The 20,702-nt window shown below is 34.6% G+C and overlaps 2 protein-coding genes across 3 annotated transcripts in view; one reads left to right on the top strand and one right to left on the bottom strand.

Annotated features, from left to right (window-relative positions):
• Positions 1 to 20,702, top strand: part of LOC112043698 (glutamate receptor ionotropic, NMDA 3B) — a 50,962-nt gene that overhangs the window by 9,201 nt on the left and 21,059 nt on the right. For both annotated transcript variants that reach the window (XM_052882473.1, XM_052882474.1), the window contains exons 2-6: positions 14,118 to 14,298; positions 18,275 to 18,336; positions 18,628 to 18,795; positions 19,091 to 20,076; positions 20,325 to 20,493. In XM_052882473.1, coding sequence (XP_052738433.1) covers positions 14,215 to 14,298; positions 18,275 to 18,336; positions 18,628 to 18,795; positions 19,091 to 20,076; positions 20,325 to 20,493 — 1,469 coding nt within the window. In that variant the 5' untranslated portion in view covers positions 14,118 to 14,214. The remainder of the gene's footprint in view (positions 1 to 14,117; positions 14,299 to 18,274; positions 18,337 to 18,627; positions 18,796 to 19,090; positions 20,077 to 20,324; positions 20,494 to 20,702) is intronic.
• LOC112043701 (uncharacterized) lies at positions 1,402 to 11,368 on the bottom strand. Its single transcript, XM_024079219.2, has 4 exons — positions 11,054 to 11,368; positions 5,338 to 5,507; positions 3,869 to 4,035; positions 1,402 to 1,784 (listed from the first exon to the last, which is right to left on the bottom strand). Exons 1-4 carry the CDS (start codon positions 11,220 to 11,222, stop codon positions 1,589 to 1,591), a joined length of 702 nt encoding a protein of 233 aa, XP_023934987.2. The 5' UTR covers positions 11,223 to 11,368; the 3' UTR covers positions 1,402 to 1,588.

Here is a 20,702-nt window from a genome sequence, read left to right as displayed (position 1 = left end):
TGTGTAGCTTTCACACGTAAGGGGCCCCTGCATTCCGGGGGCCCCGTACCATTGATACAGTTGATACGGCGGTAGATACACCCATGCCTGAATATCACGTATAGTGTTTGGAAGTTTTAATTTGTCCTTCACTTCACTTACAGACAGGGTAATAATTAACTTAGATTTACCACACTGATTCAATGCTTCAATACATTTCTAAAAGCTATGAATATTAAGATTACTGAAATTTATATTGCGTATTTCTCTATTTGTGTCTCTATTTAATACCATTCTATAGTAAGTAAGAGATAAAAATGAATAGGAAACTCTCACATTTGAGTTATAAAATCTTTGTTACAGAACAGCGTTATATAAAAGAGACAGTCCGTTCCCGTCGAGGGACGGGGTTGTGAAACCAACCCTTTAGATTTCTAACATTCTACAGAGATATTTTTGCAGAAAAGTATCCCAGAATGTTTATAGTATCATAGACTGACCCAGGAATTGTCATTGGATTAGCTAAACTAGACCAACGAATCAGTCGATCGTGTAAATACAGTCTATAGATCTTCAAAGAACGACTAATAAATTTTCAATATTAAATCGCTAGTTCCATGAGTTTATTAAAGTTTTTATTAAAATAAATAAATTCTACTTTGGTTCGAGTATTGGTTGTGAAAGACGCCTGCAATAAAAGTAAACAGAAATTGTACAAACACGACCCTCGGTTAGATACTTCCGTTTTTCTTTACATCAAAGAGTTATCGTTTAGCGAGACAATTTTGTTATGAGATTTTTTTAAATGTCATCTTTATTGATGAGTTAATTAAAAAAAATAATAAATTACCAAAGTTGATCTATTATTTCGATGATTTTCAAAATGTTTTATTATTCTTGTCAGTATTTTTTTTTATCATTTCTGTTGGTACGAGTAGTTGATAATTTTGTTTGTTATTGATGTTAGTAAAACTTTAAAGTGAGAGGAGACTCGTGCTGAACAGTGAGCTGATTATGGGTTGGTACTGATGATGAATTTGACCGTGTGATATAATTAAATACTATAGATTATTGTGATAATAAATAAAAGTAAGAGAAATGTTAATATAATGTAAATGCGAAAGGTCATCACGAAATCTCGAAAACCACTAGACGTACAAAGATAAAATTTGGCAGGGAGGTAATCTACAATCAGCAGACATCCGGTAAGAACGGATTTTGCAAGAGGGCCGGATTATCGAGGTCTTAGGATGGACGATGTCGTGGGCGTCCGCTAGTAATAATATGAAACAAATTACAAATTGAAAACTTTTATCCTGTACTGTTAAATGTAAGATTGAATTCTAAAAGAAATATACAATTATATTACCTTTATACCTAGTAAAAGGGAGAGAAAACATTTCTCAAATAAACGAGAAAAAATTACGTTTTCAAATGAATTTATTACGAATATGAACATTTAAAATATTTTCATAACGTTATAGCCATTAGTATTCAAAGTATGCTAGAATAATAACATTAAATAAAATTGTTTTCAAAGTGGTCGCATGAAGATGTAAATTACGCCTAGTACGGCCATCTACTTCAGTAAAAGAACTCTCAGTAAGTATTACTCGACTTTAGCGGCGAATATTTTCAAATTTTCCGTGTCTGTGTTAAATTCAATTTCACATTGTTCTCCAAACTGCTTGTAGGGAACCTGGTAGAGGCTTTCCCACCCGGCTTTGTCTGCGGAACGCTGTGCTGGCTCACTGGTGAAGATTCCGCCGGTCACGACGAAGCCTTCTTCTTTTGCGAGTAGCATCCTGAAAAGTGCATATAAAATGTTAATAAACTAATATTCAGTTTTGGATAGGAGGATCGTCTAAGAGACTCATCATTATCATGAGACGAATATCTTAGCATTCCATGGATTCACATTGGTGTGGTAGAGAGAAAAACTCCGAGCAGAGTCCTGAACCCTACATGATGTAGGGTTAAGGAATTCCTTGAGGATCGATTCCCAAATTTGAGAAGATCCTATTAGAGCAGCTTTGGATACTCGTTCTAATATAGAACTAGCTGCACTTCTAGAGAGGCCAAGGTCTTTAAGCAAGTTATAGATAGATTTTGCTGCTAATCCTCTCGCACCTACTTCTACGGCGTGCAGACTAACTACATAGCCATTTTTAGTTAGTTCATTTGTTAGGTCATAATATTTGTATATAGTTAACCAATGGGCTTTCACGTATTTTTTAGGCTTTACACCTCAGGTTAAAGGACAAAGGACGACAGAATTTTTATTGTATGTTCCTAGCAAGCCCTCTGAATTGTTCCTCTGTGAATAGCCTTAGGTTTACACTAAGTATTAGCTGGTCCGCATGGTCTATAAATTCTTACTAATAAAAATTATAGACCTTTATTCAACTGGATTTATTAATGGAAAAGTTCGTTCGTTAAACAGCAACGATTAGTAGTTTAATAATACTCGTAAATAATAATAATTAAATATTTAATTGAATTCAAGCGGCCAGCTTCATTTGTAAATATAGACTAACATTATGAAGCTGAAAAGTTTATTTGTTTGTTTGTTTGAATACGCTAATCTTACTAGGACTACTGGTCTGATTCAGAAACTTCGTTCAGTGGTAGGTAGCCCATTTACCGAGGAAGGCTATATATTATCCCCGCATTCCTACGGGAACGGGACCCACGCGGGCGATACCGCGTGGCGTCAGTTATCTATAATAAAATTGTAGAATCAATTATATCATTATAATTATCATTAGAGAAATCAGTTTAACTTGAATAAATAATATTTGAATTGAAGCAGCTCGACAGCTATTCCTAAATCCTGTAGTCAGGCATCCTGATATTACCGCAAGCCGTACTTGTATATCGGTATATCGCTGTTACTTTAATGATATACACACGCACACAAACATATATTGATAGTAGGACTATTTGGATAAATAATGTTTGATTTTAATATTATGTATACTTGTCTACATTTAAGCAGCTCGATAGCTAGTCCCAGCCAGTAGCCAGACGATACAGACAAGCCGGCTCCAATGAGATATTTGCTCACGTCGTACTTGTCGAATATCGCTGTCACTTGACACACACGCACAGATATATACACATGCACATATATGTATACCATGTACGTATAATACTATGGAGTAGGACTTAGATAGTAGGACTACTTGGATAAATAACATTTGAATTGGATACTATACTTGCCTACATTTAAGCAGCTCGACAGCCAGTCCCAGCCCCCTGTAGTCAGGCGATACAGACAAGCCGGCTCCCATGAGATATTTGCTCACGTCGCACTTGTCGATATAGACAAGCCGGCTCCCATGAGATATTTGCTCACGTCGCACTTGTCGATACAGACAAGCCGGCTCACATGAGATATTTGCTCACGTCTAGCTAGTCCTAGCTAGCTAGTACGTATACTACTATGGAGTATGACTTAGATAGTAGGACTACTTGGATAAATAGTATTTGAATTGAATACTATACTTGTCTACATTTAAGCAGCTCGACAGCCAGTCCCAGCCCCCTGTAGTCAGGCGATACAAACAAGCCGGCTCCCATGAGATATTTGCTCACGTCTAGCTAGTCCTAGCTAGCTAGTACGTATACTACTATGGAGTATGACTGAGATAGTAGGACTATTTGGATAAATAGTATTTGAATTCAATACTATACTTGCCTACATTTAAGCAGCTTGACAGCTTTTCCCAGCTCCCTGTAGTCAGGCGATACAGACAAGCCGGCTCCCATGAGATATTTGCTCACGTCTAGCTAGTCCTAGCTAGCTAGTACGTATACTACTATGGAGTATGACTTAGATAGTAGGACTACTTGGATAAATAGTATTTGAATTGAATACTATACTTGCCTACATTTAAGCAGCTCGACAGCCAGTCCCAGCCCCCTGTAGTCAGACGATACAGACAAGCCGGCTCCCATGAGATATTTGCTCACGTCGTACTTGTCGTATATCGCTGTCACTTTCATGGCCTCACTGAACATGCGGAGGGACAATAGGCCGGCTTTTGTTTTAGGCTGCGGAAAAACAGAAATGGGGGAAAAACTTAAACGGATGTTTTATGTTGCTATATTTAATTTCTATAGATATAGTTTTAACTAGTTTGTTATTAAAATCCAAATTTGTACGATAATGACTAAAACTGTGAAATTCAGATGTTTTTGTACAAGCGAACATCTGTATCTCCATACACATAAAATTTTGTTTTTCATAAATCCCACGGGATTCCATGGATTTTTCAGAGAAAAGAACCCTATGTAATAATCCAGAGTATAATTGATCTCCATTTAATCGGTTCTGTAGTTGTTGTGTGAAGCTATATAAAAAAAAAATTAAAAAATAACGTGATTTGAGAATTTTTAAAATTCAACCCTTCATTCAGTGGAGAAATAAAAAAAAGTTTGAAAGTTGACATTGAAAGTTTACATTGACTTCAACGCGGATGAAGTCGCGAGCGTCCGCTTGTCTTTTAAATATTCCCATTCCCCACCAACTAGGCGGGAAAGACTGTATTAGGAGTGCTTAAAACAATAGTCCAACGGGGCGGGGATCGAACCACCACCCCTCGGCGATGAGTCCGACCGCTCTTTAAACCTAACGTTTAAAAAGTGCTTGTAAACCAAGTCTAATTAAAAAAATATATATTTTGGCTTTAATTACTGCTTCGCGTCTTAGTAGGTACTTACTTTTATAATTATTGGCTAGACTCTAGTCTCTTGTCACACCACCATCTAGTTTTTAGTATAGTTTGAGGTACCAGTGTACTAAAATTTTATGAGCTTACAAAACTTACGAGATATACAAACTATGAGATAGCATTACTTGCTATAAGTATAAATAAAAAACCAACTTTCCAACTCCGGGCTGAGAATTTGTAACTGAAAATTTCTTAGAAGGAAGATACGAAGAAAAGCTAACTATCTTATAGTCCGACTCAGGAGTCAAACCCAGGCCCACGTGATACGAAACCACTTATGATACCCACTTTATCAACGAGATAGTAAAACAGAAAATAAGTCATATGTTAGGAGCCATGATAGTTCAGTGCATATGACCTCTGCTTTGGATTCGGAGGGATAACTTATCAATTATGTGCATTTTATGAAATTAAATTTAAATATTACGTGTCTCTAACGGTGAAGGAAAAACTTCGTGAGGAAACCTGCATATCTAAGAGTTTTCTTAATTCTTTACGTGAGTCAAGCATGCCAATTAGCGTGGTGGACTATTGTCCTAACCTTTCTGAGAGGAGACTTGTGTTCAAAAGTGAGCCGAATGGGTTGTTAATGTTGATGACGATGATGATAATGACTTCTTACCGGATTGTGATCAACAAAGTGATCTTTTTCCTGCGGCATGCACATATTGACTCCGACGAGTGTGCGATTACCACCGTCATTGAGATAGCAAGCCAAACTCATTTTACAATGAATAATCGACGTCAACAGCACGCGATACTCCTGAATTGCCTGCGAATCTTCCGCTGTACCTGAAATTACGAGTATAAAGACAATTTAATTCATCATTACTGATTAAGTGGTAATTTCCTATTACAGACACCCCAGGGAAATAGTTTGTGCCATTAGTTTCCGGAATTTGATATAATTAATTAGATATAATTAATTATGATTATTAACTACTGTGCCGATGCCGAGATCGAATTTGTAATACATCAATTACAAATCCGATCTACTTATTACTGGGGATTTTTTGAGACGAAGAGTACCTATTAGGTTTAGTAATAATAGTTTTTTCTAAGAAAAGTAACCGTATATTTTTAATAAATGACACATTTTCATAATCCTCCTATTAGTAGTAAATACCGTGTTAGAAGGGAATTTAATAAACGACCTCTCTGTGTGGAGTTCAGACTATTATTATCCATGGAGATAAAGTATAAAAAAGAAAAGTAAGTAGAACCATAATATCTACACAAAAATACTTGATTTCTGTTTAAAACATTTTGATTAGAACAAATAAATAAACAGCCAAACAATTCATTTGTTCATGCATAATTCGTAACAGGTTTTACAACTTTTATACTATTAAGTCCATTTTGTTCCATATTTTTGTTTATTTCTCTGATTAACTTTAGAATATTGTATTGAAATTTTAGATTACATTTTTTTATTGAGTAAAATCCTAATAACTATACAAATCATGCCCACGTGGAATGGTGGCAAGAATATTGGCTGAATTTCCGCACTGGACAGCCAGGCTGCTAGATTACATTAGATATCTATATATAGATATTAGGTTTAGGTACTATTTGTTTAAATAACTTTCGTTGTTTACTATGCGACTAAATGTTTAACAATTAATTGTTTGCTAAAACACCATTGTTCGCCTCAGTTTCGACGCGCTAGTGACATATCTATATAAAATCTTTTGTTATAGAGGTCAAAAAACACAAAACATTTTCTTCACTATAGGCAAGACAGTGTACAGTATTCGACCCTTGATCTAACGACCGGGTGAGAGCCTCTCGGGATGTTGGTCAAGACTCTCCACTACTAGACCATTGACCGAAACATCTTTACACTATGATATATTTCTTGCCCGAGCACGCCATTCAATTATTTTCCCTTTTATACTTTGAAAATATAATATCACGTTTCTATCCGTTTTCACTTTTCCTAATAGTGTTAAAAACGACCTTCACCCATCTGTTTAATATATGAAAAGTGTTTTATATCAACCTTATATTTATTATAGGTTGCCTACAAAACTATCATTAATGGAAGTTGATAATGGTTAATAATATAATGGCCAGGGATTTTTTAGACAACCTACTCACAATAAATTTTTTAACGTACTCATTTGATATAAAACAATTTTCATCCAATAAACAGATGGGTGAAGATCAAACATTCCAAATAAATAATTAAACCTCAATATTGCAGATAAGACACATATACAACACTCAAGAGATAATAAGAATATATGATTTTGACATTCCAAAAATGGACCATTTCCCTTCCTTCCACCAGCAGATAGGTCTTTAGCTGAGAATATACCTAAGTAAATCAGTGAAATGGCTATATATATAACATTGTTATCTCAAAGAATCGTAATAGAGGGCCTAAAACAGACGTCATGGTTAATGGATCGATCCCCAAAGAGCAGGCTTTTAATGTACTTACTTATTTGATTATGTTCAAGAACATTAAGATCTAATTAATTGATATAACGGCTTTATGTAAATGGGTTCATAAAGTATATGGTCTGAAGTAGAAGATACATGAAATTATTTTATATGTATCTATTTAAAGTAATCACACTAATATTATAAAGGCGAAAGTTTGTGTGAGTGGAAGTGTGTGAGTGTGTTTGTACCTCCTTTACGGTGCGGCTTGCAAACCGATTTGGCTGAAATTTGGAATGGAAATAGATTTTAGTCTGGATTAAGATATAAGCTAGTTTTTATCACGGTTTCCGTGGGATTTGTGATAAACAGAATTTCACGAAAACGGAGTTGCGGGCGTCCGCTATTTGTATAATATAACCATTGGTCAACTTTTGTTGTTCAATTACAACATATAAATTCAATTATTTAAAACTTTTTGACATAGAATAAAGACGTCAAGTATTACGATAAGCCGTGGAGATAAATGCAAAAATACATCTATTCTTCATGAAGCACTCATTACAACTTTGATTAAAGAAGGAATTTTCTAATTGTACAATTTGTGGATTATATATATTGTCTACCCTATTTAAAACATTGCGCACGTCACTGGCGATAAGTATAATAAATGCAGCTCGTAAGTTGTACTTTAATTTAAAACGAGTAACTTGGCCAAAACGTGACTGTGTCTATAAACAAGTGAGTAACTTTTTGATATTCAACGCGGGTTGTTTGTGTAAAGCAGACACTAAATTCTCTTTAATCCTTAAAGCCCGCCGGGTAACTATTAGCTCAGATGGGGTTGTTTGGGCTTATTGCCAGTGACCCCGGATCAACTATGATACAATGTGCAATTATTGCTTTGATCTCGTATGTTATTTAGATTGGGAAATTAACAATAATGACATTGTGACTATCTTCATCAAATAACTTTAGTTATACAATGTGATTGAATTGGAATACAAATATAATATAGACAATTATCACACACTTGATAAACATTATAAACGCAAATATAACCTTATTTCCTAAGTCTAAAAAACCTAAATAATCTATAAATCGACTTTTGTTTTTTAACACAATAGTTTATTATTATGTTATGAGGATACGTAGAAGATTTTTCATTTTGATGACGTTGTAGCTTGGATTCGGGTAAGTTAGGTTTTTCGCAGAGAATCTATACCTACTAATATTATAAAGAGATAAGGAAGCAATAGGCATGTTATATCCTGAATTCTGAAAGACATCTGATCTATTTGTTTTAAAGTAAGACTATATTTATTTTTCAATTTTTCTATCTACATCAGGAGTTGAACAAAATGTTAGGATCTAATTAAAACTAACTAATGTGGGCAGTACAATCACAATGTCCAATTGCGACTTCGAGTTGAACATTGTAGAGCCAACATCTCTTGAGGATACTCCAGCTACGGAGCGAAGTACCTAGCAGTTATCTACGTAAGTTCGTAGAAGATTTTTTATTCTGATGACGTTGTAGTTTGAATAAGGGTTAGTTGAGTTTTTCGCAGATAATATATACCTATTGATATTATAAAGTAGTAAGCTTTGTGAGTTATAGGCGATAATCTCAGGAGTTACGGAACTGACTCGATAATTCCCTGACCAATAGAAAGCGAAATTATTTGTTAGTGTATAGGCTATATTATTTTAACACCGCATTCGTATATCACATCACACTATCACACTAATATTATAAAGGTGAAAGTTCGTGTGTAAATATGTTTGTTCCTCCTTTACGCTGAAGCTACTGAAAGGATTTGGCTGACATTTGAAATTAAAAACTTTAACTATTTCTTAATTCAAGCTAAAATAAGGCTTATAATTTTTAACCCGATGAAATCCTTGGTCCCGAAGAAATTGTAATAACTTAAAAATATAAATTTTCACGGATAGGAAGACGCGGGTGTTCTATAATCACACTAATATTATAAAGGCGAAAGTTTGTGTGTAAGTGTGAAAGTGTGAAAGTGTGTAAGTGTGTAAGTACGTAAGTATGTTTGTTCCTCTTTTACGCTGCGGCTACTGAAGCGATTTGGCTGAAATTTGGAATGGAAATAGATTTCATTCTGGACTAACACATTTTCATTACGAAAAAATCCATGGTTCCGAGATTTGTGAAAAACTAAATGCCACGCGGACGTAGTCGCGGGTGTTTAATAATATTATAATAAATCTATTCTTGACTAATATTAAATATTTTCAAATGTATTATTTCGTAAAACCCGTAAGCATTCTAAATAAATATGAAATTTTTCCGTCATTTAACTCAGACGATTTCGTGTCCGTGTGTTGAGCGAGAATGATAAAACAGGGCGGTTATTTTCGCCAACATAATTGGTTGGAGCGAGTTCTTAGCGAATTTTCTTAACGACTTGGTATTTTCTTGCGTGAAACTCCGACATCGTAAGATGGGATTTGGTTAATTGCAAAAAATCTTCACGTCCCGAGAAGGGTCGCTTTGATTAATGTTTTACATCTGGTGTTACTTGGTGTTGTGCAGGGTGGTTTTGCAGTACACTTTTATTAAACTTTGATATTATAAGCATAAGAAAGATTTGTTTAAAATGATATATTTTTTTCAATAAATAAAGAAATATTTTATTGCTCTTTTATCACACTAATATCACACTATCACACTAATCATCTAGTGTGATAATCACACTAAAATTATAAAGGCGAAAGTTTGTGTGTAACTGTGTAAGTATGTTTGTTCCTCTTTTACGCTGCGGCTACTGAAGCGATTTGGCTGATATTTTTGAATGGATGTAGATTTTACTCTGGATTAACATATAGATACTTATCATCTCGGAAAAAACCATGGTTCCCGCGGAATTTGTGAAAAAACCGAATCCCACGCGGACGAAGTCGCGGGCGTTCAAATTAGATTTTGATTGTTTAACTTGAATAATTTGATAGTATTGTTAAATTTCTTTCTCAAAGAGAAATATGGACATGATTTTACTGTTATTTATTTTGTGCGTTTAATATATTAGATACTAATGGATGCGATTATGGTTCACATCATCACCATCAGTTTAAGTTTCATGACTCACTGCCCAGCCAAGGTCTTTTTCTAAGAAGGGATCTAAAGCTTAGACCATCGCGTTGCTACAAGGTGGTCTCCATGGCATGGGAACTTTACTCTGAAATCTAGGCTGCTATTAAAGTATTTCAAAATGGCATATCATACTGATCACACTATCACACTATATCACACTAATATTATAAAGGCAAAAGTTTGTGTGTAAGTGTGTAAGTGTGTTTGTTCCTCTTTTACCTTGCGGTTACTAAAGCGATTTGGCTAAAATTTGGAATGGAAATAGATTTTACTCTGGATTAACACATAGGCTACTTTTCATCCTAAAAATCAGCACTGTATGTTCTTTGTTTATGGGGAGCATATAGCAATATGCTGAGCTAGGACCTTTTTCTAGGTTATGCCACATATCGCAGGGTATTATTCTTAAATAATTGTGATGTGTGACATAATGTAGTAATAAGTATATTTTCTTTCTTTCTTTCTTTCATCCCGGAAAAATCCAGGGTACCCGCGGGATTGATGAAACTGAATTCCACGCGGACGAAGTCGCGGGCGTCCGCTAGTTTACCATATTATTTAATATACCTTCTCGATATTCGAACCCAAACCCTCATGCTCCGTAACCACACAGGCTAACTGGACAATTGAGATAATGTAACTACGTTAACAATAGAGACAAAAATACCTTCAGCAAACAATAAAGCGTAATAGAGTAGGTACAATGTTATTTCTTTTCACAATATATCCTGTAGAAAAATACGGCGATATTTTTGCAATAATAGCAGAAAATTCAATAACTAAAGCCTAGTCTAAAATACAACGCATAATTTTATTAATAAAAGCTCACCAGCTGTCATCCACCAGACGTCCTCCCGTATATAATTCCCCAGCATAAATTCCACTGCCTCACTCCACAGCTCTTCTGGGATGTCTTGTATTATGAATGCCAATGTACTGCCATCTTTGGCAATTCTCTCAAAACTACCCCAAATCTTAGGATATTCCCGTGAACTCATCCTATTATTTTGCGGAGCCGCACGAAGCTTTTAAGCCTTTAAATTTGAAAAGCACTGGCGCAATAGTAAAGGAATAAATTGAAACTGAAGTGTCTTTATAATGTGGCATTGTAGGAATCCGAGTGTTTGTTTGTATAGATCTATCATCTATATCTCGTGGGGATCTAATTTCGTTTTATATAGAAGGTGCTTCATAAAAGTTAACGGGTGTTTTTTATGTCTTCAATATTATCGTTAAAAGTGAATTACATTTGATGTTTTATTTTATACTTTTACTCAATTTATCTTTTTTTTGTTTCAAATAGGTGAAATTATGAGTTTGACTTCTATTTATTACTAGAAACCCTTGAACAAGTTATGACAGTACATTTTTTGACGGCCTCCGCGGCGCAGTGGTATGCGCGGTGGATTTACAAAACGGAGGTGCTGGGTTCGATCCCAGGCTGGGCAGATTGAGATTTTCTTAATTGGTCCAGGTCTGGCTGGTGGGAGGCTTCGGCCGTGGTTAGTTACCACCCTACCGACAAAGACGTACCTACCGCCAAGTGATTTAGCGTCCCGGTAGGATGTCGTGTAGAAACCGAAAAGGGGTGTGGATTTTCATCCTCCTCCTAACAAGTTAGTCTGCTTCCATCTTAGATTGCATCATCACTTACCGAGAAGATTGTATTCAAGGGCTAACTTGTAAAAGAATAAAAAAAATTAACATCAGTTCTATTTAAAAGCCAGCGTCCACTTATTGATAGCGTACGTATCGGACGAACGAATTTTTAATTCTACATGATAAAATCCGTTCGGACGCGATCCGTACGATGCGGATCAGTGAACGCACTTGAACAATGCGTACGCTACAGATAAGTGGACACTTACTTTTAAATGGAGCCGATGTTCATAATTTGTTCAAGGGTTTCTAGAAATAAATAGAAGTCAAACTCATAATTTCACCTATTTGAAACAAGAGCTAGATTGACGCCTACCATAAAAAGGCCATTTTTGACGTACCTACATGATTTTAGCATAACGTGCATGTAGAAAAGTTCTCATAAACAACAATTTTCTCCCATTTTTGCCACATTTTTATGTTGATGCTTTGCTCCTATTAAAAGTAGTGTGATCATATAAAATAAATATACTATCCAACACAAAAATGATTTTTCAATTCCAAACAATAGTAAATAAACAAATTTTTCATTTCAATATTAAAGTATATATTGTTAGTTTTTGTGCCTTGAATTTTTCACTCAATAAATCTACATCAGTTATTTTTCTAAGTAATAGAACGTTATCATAATCATTCACTGAATGAACTGTTCAATTCGAAACTGATGTTTCTGAGATTATCAAACAAACTTTTCAGCTTCAAAATATTAAGTAAAGATTTTATTTGACCATTCTGGGAATCAATATTCAATACCAAGATCAAACACCTGTTGTAGAGTTTATCAAGTATCGAAACCACCTGTATACTGTCGAGAAACAAAAAGGTCAATGCAAAGTCGTATTGTTATCCTTGTTAATAATCCTCGGATACGATTGTGGTTGTATCGGAGTACAGTACTATTGAGTTACAGGTACACGCATGTACCAATAACCATCTTTGTTTACTGTTTTCGGAATTGTAAAATCAAAATTTTACTTACAAAAAAAACAGGAGGTCTTTTAACTGTAGCAAAGCTCACTAAAATTTTTATAGGTCATTATTTTAAAATAAAAGTAGCCTTTTATCAACGGCAATTTAAGCAGGTGAACGTAAAATATTAAGTTTAATTTAATAATTTTTCCCACTTTCTGTGACTAAGTCGTTGTTAAACATAGATTAAGATTTAAACCTCAATTTTCTTCAAAGTAAAGTGAATTTGAAATAGCAGTGATTAGGTCTGCTTTACTTTGAAGAAAATTAAAGTTTAAAAATATCTGTACGAATATATAGAAAAGTCCCATAAAATTCTAGTCTACCTCAAAGGAGATTTTACTTTAAAAACCAAACCAAAGCTTTCTAAGTATTAGGTAATTTAAGTACAAGTAATTGGTGGGAAAATTTATGGATTTTTCAAACCAAAACACAAGTCCGATCTGTGAAATATTACATTATTTATTATTTATTCAATTCATTTATTTCAAGTAGGCTCAGTTTACAAGCACTTTTGACACGTCAGTTGACTATTTGTAAAGACTCTACCACCGGTTTGGAAGGCAGGTTCTGCTGAGAAGAAACCGGCAAGAAACTCAACAGTTGCTCTTTTTAAAAAGTATTATAATTTACAATTGATGATAACATTACAATTTCTTATAGTTGTACTTATTGTGTGAAGGTAGAAGCTAACCCAATGGCTTCCAAGCGCTTTCATCTTTAAGGAACTCATCAATGTTGTAACCTCGATTAGTAGATGTTTTTTAACACATTGCTTAAAGCTATGCATTGGCAGGTCCATCACAGTCTTGGGGATCTTGTTATAGAAGCGTCAAAGGTGCGGAATTGATCAACACTATTCTTTCCGAATATCCAGTGTACTACTTTCCAACATTTTCTAATTTTCTTAATTAGTCTAGGTCTGGCTGGTGGGAGTCTTCGGTCGTGGCTAGTTACCACCCTACCGGCAAAGACGTACCGCCAAGCGATTTAGCGTTCCGGTACGATGCCGTGTAGAAACCGAAAGGGGTGTGGATTTTCATCCTCAAACAAGTTAGCCCGCTTCCATCTTAGACTGCATCATCACTTAGCTACCGTCAGGTGAGATTGTAGTTAAGGGCTAACTTGTAAAGAATAAAAAAAAAAAACATCGCTTCAATGTGCTCGTGGCGTTAGAGCCGTCCACATCATAGAAGAGTATAGAACATTATAGAAGAGTTTTTTACTCTTTTACTCTTTTTTTACTCTTTGGTTATTTGTTGTAGGTTCAGTGCGCGGGTGCTGGAGCGGACGTGTGCGGCGTTGGACAGCCGACGGGTGGCCGCGCTGCTGGTCTGCGGGGGGGGGTCCGCCGCCGCCGCCATGGTGTCGACAGCGGCCCGCGCCGGCGTCCCCGTGCTACGGTCATCGCCCTCCCACCTGCATTTGTCTTACACCATTGCTAATGTGAGTAACTCCGAACAAGTATGTGTTTTTTTAACATGACCTGAGTAATCCCTCCAACTAGTCGGGAAAGACTGTATTAAGAGTGGGTACGACAATAATATTTATAACGATTTTTTCTTAAATATTGTATTATGTAATAATAACCAGTGCACAGTAAAACCAACTGTTGTTTGTGTTGCACTATGGTTAGGCTTCATTTAAATGTGTTTTTTGTAGAATAATAAATAAATGAAAAATAGTCCAACGTGGCGGGGATCGAACCACCACCCCTCGGTGATGAGTTAGACCGCTTTTTTTGTTGTTATCAACCCATATTCGACCCACTGCTGAGCTTGAGTCTCCTCTCAGAATGAGAGGAGTTAGGCCAATAGTCCACCACGCTGGCCCAATGCACTGGGCTGACACGGCTCAAACCGCTTTACCGTTGAGCTATTGATGTTTTGAACCAAAATGGCGGTCATCTGCGAAGGCTCAATTATAAACCAAAGTTTAACTAGCAAGTACGCGTGCTCTGTGGTTGCCCAATACAGGTCAGACATCATCATATTAGCCTATGAACGTCCACTGCAGGACATAGGCCTTTTGTAGGGTCTTAGTACACTGACAGTATATTATGTCAAATAAAAATTGAAATTATTTATTCGTATGCGTGAAAATGAAAAAAACGGACTCAGACAAGTTTCGCTTAGACAGTTACGCAACCAACCAATCGCAAAAAAGCTTTTGGAGACAAACAGTTTTTAAATATATAATCTTTTTATATATTTAAAAACTGCACGTCTGAAATTTTCTATTATCTCAATCACTTGAATATTGCCAACGTAGGCTAGCAAGTCAAGATCGTAGACCCTTCAGACATCTAGATGATTATTAAGTCTAGAAAAATAAGTGCTTGGTCAGGGATACATAACAAAACCACTTGGAATGCACTTTGTATTTTATAGAGTTAAAATGTAAATATATTCAAGATTAAATAAAGTTTGTAAGGTTTTAAGGGGTATTCTCTGCCTCTCTGGACATACTAAATCGATTTTTAAAAATTCTTTTACCACTTTATTTTTAAAGCCGTCAATTTGCTAATCTATACCAATATATAAAGCTGAAGAGTTTGTTTGTTTCTTTGTTTGATTGAACGCGCTAATCTCAGGAACTACTAGTCCGATTTGGAAAATTCTTTCAGTGTTATCGAGGAATATAATAGGCTATATATTATTCCCGTTTACTTACGTGAACAGGAACTACGCGGATAAAACCGTGCGGTGTCAGCTAGTAAATAATAAAAATAACATACTAATCAACTTGAGAACCTCCTTTTTTTAAAAGTCGGTTAAAAAGACAGTTGTTCAGCCCAAATTATTTAAATTATAGTTCATAACTAAGAGAGAGACTAAAGGAAATTATTTAATTTTATCACAACAAAAAACGTGTGAAACATTTCCTCCACAAGCGACCTCGACTTCTGTACCTATTTCAATCAAAAAATTGCAAACAAACAATAAAAGTTAAAAGCATCGCTTTCATAATCTCTTTGTCCAATACCTACCGAAAACCTTTTTGTTCGCGCCGTTCATTCGACAAATTCGTATTTTGATTCATCGATGTTTGGCAAAGTTTTGCTGACAGATATTTCGGTGAAAATATTTCATTAGAAACGTTATTCAGTGTTGAAAATATTATTTTTAAAGGTATATTATATCGGAGAGTAACAGTAATTTTTTTAGCCTTCTTTTCTCAAGATGAACGAGAAAAATATATTCATTAAAAAAAAAACAATCGAAAAATGTTGCTTTCCGCTGTCTTAACGCTACGCATGGAACTTTTAAACTACGCATCAGATTAAAATTTCGTCATTACGTATTACATACCTATAGATTCAATAGAAAGGTTTATATAGTTTAATGTTGTTTTATATGCGGATGAAGTCATGGGTGTCCCCTAGTTAGAAATAAACTTCTTTTAAACTACGCAACGGATTTTAATATCGTCATTACGGATTACCTTCCTATAGATTCAACATAAGAAAGGTTTATTTGTATAGTTTAATGTTGTTTTTACGCGGATAAACTTATTGGCGTCCTCTAGTTATAAATAAACTACTTTTAAACTACGCAACAGTTTTAAATTTCGTCATTACGCATTACCTACCTATAGAATCAATAGGAAGGTTTATTTGTTTAATTTTTTATTTGTTTAATGTTGTTTTCTACGTGGATAAAATCTTGGGCGTCCTTTAGTTAGAAATATACTATGTACTTATTTATAAAACTCTTATTTTAAATAGCAATTAAAGTGTTCACGATTTGAATTTTCTCTCCTAAAGTATCCACTTTAATGTATTTGCTTTATTGCACGCTAGTTAATTTATAAATAACAATGCTGACATGTGTTGGTAATTTATTACACCTTTCTTCGTTCTGACATCACAATTCCTTCTGATTTCGTACCTACACGTAGGTAAGTTCGCGTAGTAATAAATAACCATTGTACTTTGTTCTGACAGTTAGCTCATTCAAGCGTTGTAAAAATAGCAAACAATTCCTTTGTAAATGCGCATATTTTGTAACGTAGACTGAAAGTATTTCATACAAAATTATTTTAGTGAAAATATGTCTGCGATAAATACACTAATAGCAAGAGACTGGAAATCTGTCTTCAAATAAAATTTATCATAATCAACCCATATTCGGCTTACTGCTGTGCTCCAGTCTCCTCTCAGAATGAGAGTGGTTAGGCCAATACAGGGTTCTCAACTTAGGGGTTTTCCCCCCAGATTTAAAAAATAAGCGAGATGCTTAGACCATTAATGGTCTAAGGCGAGATGGGATTTATTAGGGGTCTGAAATTTTTAGGGGTATTTTCAGGGATTGTTTCGTCTCTTTAATATGTATTTTTAAATTGATAATATTAATATTTCTTTCTTGACCTAGCGACTTATAACGACATATTATACGTTATTTTACAACCACTCTGTGATGACTGGCGGCAATTTTTATCCAATATATATATTTTTTTAATTTATCCAATGTCAAAAAATTGAAATCTTCAGATGAAGACGTAATATTTTATGTATTAAATAAAGACTTGTAAAACATATTACACATATTATTTATTATTACATTATGAATTTATATTGTTTTTAGGGGGACAACTTAATGAATAAGGAGATTTTAGAGGTTTTTGACACTAACTTTAGGGATATATATTTTTGGGAGTTGGTATCACTGGGCCAATAGTCCACCACGCTGGCTCAATGCGGATTGGCATACTTCACACACGAAGAGAATTAAGAAAATTCTCTGGTGTGCAGGTACCCTCATGAAGTTTTTCCTTCACTGTTTGAAACAAGTGATATTTATTTTCTTAAAATTCACACAACTGAAAAGTTAGAGGTGCCGCCCTGCACCGAATTCGAACCCACACCTTCCGGAATCGGAGGCAGAGGTCATATCCACTAGTCTATCATGGCTCTTCAAACATACTAAGGCAGATACATAATAATATTTTATTTATTATGTTGATATCAAGCGTAAAACAGAAATTACCTGAATGAATTTGATAAAAGCGTAAATAAATTGATCAATCAAATTATACGCGTTTGTGAATAATATTAGCTTCTATTAAAGAAAACTGGACATATTAGTGCAATGATTCTCCATATTAAAAATGTAGCCGGGATAGACACACGTCTAAATAGTAGTAAGAGATTAATGTAGCGAAAGTACCTACACAAAAACCTAAAATAAATTAATAATATTAAAAAAATGGCACATAAAATAAGGTCAACTGTTATCTGAAATCTTCGGCGGAATTTGCCGCATTTCTCTCAGTAGAATCAAGATTTTCTACGTTCATATTTTTATACAACAAAGGTTTCAACTGTGTCACAGCTAAATGTTCATCATTTATAACACCGATTATAACGCGACGTGAACTAATAATGGCGTCCCTGTAATAAAAACTTTTTATATTTTCACAGGAATTGCTGGCTCTGGAAGTACGATTGGAGATAACCGCTAGAGAAACATTACACGCACTCAGGTTTGTTGAAAAATTTTGTTAATCTCATCATCATCACCTTATTACATTGATCTAGCTGGGCCAGGCTTCTCTATTTCACGTGCTCTCCGAGGCACGGGATCTTCCTAACAATAGAAAAACCCAATATTTCAAATCGCGATTCAGGGATTTCATGATCTATAGTGGACCATTCAGGGCTAAATATATATTTCTTTTTAAAGTTCATAAACTTTTCCTTAAATTTATATGAAATAAAAGGATCTTATTGGTTATAACTAAACATTCTCTATATGCGAACATTTTATTCAGCAGAGCCACTCTCCTGCACACTCATTGGCATACATTTACTTTGCTTGCCGAGGAAGATATATACACAACCCTATCTCTAAGGAAGGATCTGTCTTCAATTCTCACCACTCAACCGCTTAATCCTAAATGGCTTTCGCTTCCAACGAAATATACTCGCCGTGCTCTTTTCAGGTAAGTCACTTAATCTCCCGGCCTTTATTGCCGTCTTGTAAAATATTTGCTACGTACTTTATAAAAAAAAGAGATAAAATAGACAAAAGGAACAATAAGATTGCAAATACATCAGAGTAATATCAGTTGACGTAAAACATTATTTTTATAAGTTTGATTTTTACTGAAAATGGAAACATTTTTTACAGAATACCTAGATTTACGAGTATAGAATAAGTTTATGTTATAATAAATCTTGTCCCCTTGAAATAAAATCTTATATATCACAATTCTTATTATAAACTTTATTTTGTAGACGCCTTGCTGAAGTATCGAGACTAACCCGAGGTGTTATTGTCCTGATATGTGATATACATTATGCTAAACATGTAATGGACGAAGCTAAACGCCTGAACATGCTCGAAGGACATTTTTTCTGGCTATGGATTGACGCTTCTAGCGAGTTTGATGTCTTCCATAATATCGGCAACAGAACATATTTTACAGAAGTGAATGATCAAGAACTAAATAGCTTTAAGGATAAGAATAATGCAGTGAATGATGATATTGATGAATTTGAACGCAGAAAACGAGAACATGCAGACAATAATTCGATAGAAGAAGAAAGACTTCTTGATACGACAAAAAACAAAGTTCAATTTTCCAGGAAAAATATGAATAGTGAAAATCGCACTTCTGTAAAAAATAGTTCAAGGCATTCGATTTTTCGTAATAAAATTAGAAATATAAATAAATTTGAAACGCACATAAATAACAAATTATTATATGTAAATTTTAGTCGTTCGTTTAATAGTAGTCAAAATATTAGTGAAGAGAACGTAAGGAATTATGTAAATAACAAAGGCGTTGAAACTTCTAAAAATGAAAACAATTCAATTGAGAAGGAAAATAAATCTTCTCTGTATAGAAATATTAGTAGACGTACTAGCTCTAGAAAACTAAAAAATGAATCTTTTAATAAATATGTAAATAGTATAAGTGAAAATGAAATGTATGAAAGCAAAGATATGTTAATGGAAGAAAGAATTGTAATTAGTAATGATAATGAAGACCTAAGAGATAACTTATTATTTTCAAGTGATATTAGTGATTTCATAATGAATCCCACGGTGCATACTCCTACGGTGAATAAATTTAGAAATAAAAATGAGGATCGATTAGATCGGCTAATGATGAATCAAGATGATGAACCGATAAGCGATGTAAAAAGTAATGTATCTTCAATATTTAATTCTCTGCCTGTTGGACTGTTGGCGCTATATCCTCAGCCCATGAAAATCGGTTAGTATAAACTTTTAATTAGTGATATTTTGTTATCAAACTAATAAACTAACTTACTGGTTGATTGATTTATTGAGCCTGTGCGTAAATATCTAATACCACTAGGTATTGTTCATGTCAAATTATCAGTGTCAACTGTCCTGTTATAAGTGTACATTTTTTACATTATTCACTCAAATACTTGGTATTGCCAATTTCAAAACCATGTCATGGTTTGACAATACCTTTATCAATGTTAATATTATCAGATGATACGTTTGCCCGCGCCGCAGTTCGGATGATGGTGGGATCACTGCGTCGGGTGTTGAGAGCATGTGATGCCTGGTCCGCGCAGGCACAATTTTTTAGCGACGCAACTGCTTCATGTTGGGATGAGCCTAGTGATGCTGCATCAGACTTTTCTATGGAATTTGTGAGGTATGGAAAATTATTTTCTTTCTTTTTGTAATTTTTAATACTTTTTGAGGATAGGTACACATTAAATAAAACAAAAAAAGAATATTTCGCTTTTTTGCTACAGAAACGTGATATCTCAAAAACACAATTATACAGGACAATATTTCAACTTTAATAAAAATCTTGTCAAAACTAATCTGTTTTTCAAATATTATACTTGAAAAACACCA

This window comes from Bicyclus anynana, chromosome 7 (assembly GCF_947172395.1).
Source record: "Bicyclus anynana chromosome 7, ilBicAnyn1.1, whole genome shotgun sequence".
In the NCBI taxonomy this organism is placed as follows: domain Eukaryota; kingdom Metazoa; phylum Arthropoda; class Insecta; order Lepidoptera; family Nymphalidae; genus Bicyclus; species Bicyclus anynana.
Note: the sequence above shows the minus strand (reverse complement) of the source record. Positions and strands in the feature narration are given on the sequence as shown.

What these genes read in the sequence shown, in the direction of transcription:
- LOC112043701 (XM_024079219.2), bottom strand. Translation starts at nt 11,222, where the DNA reads ATGAGTTCACGGGAATATCCTAAGATTTGGGGTAGTTTTGAGAGAATT. An exon ending in CGTCTGGTGGATGACAGCTG is followed by an intron (nt 5,508 to 11,053) that starts GTGAGCTTTTAT and finishes TCGTAATTTCAG; the next exon opens with GTACAGCGGAAGATTCGCAG. An exon ending in ACTTTGTTGATCACAATCCG is followed by an intron (nt 4,036 to 5,337) that starts GTAAGAAGTCAT and finishes GTTTTTCCGCAG; the next exon opens with CCTAAAACAAAAGCCGGCCT.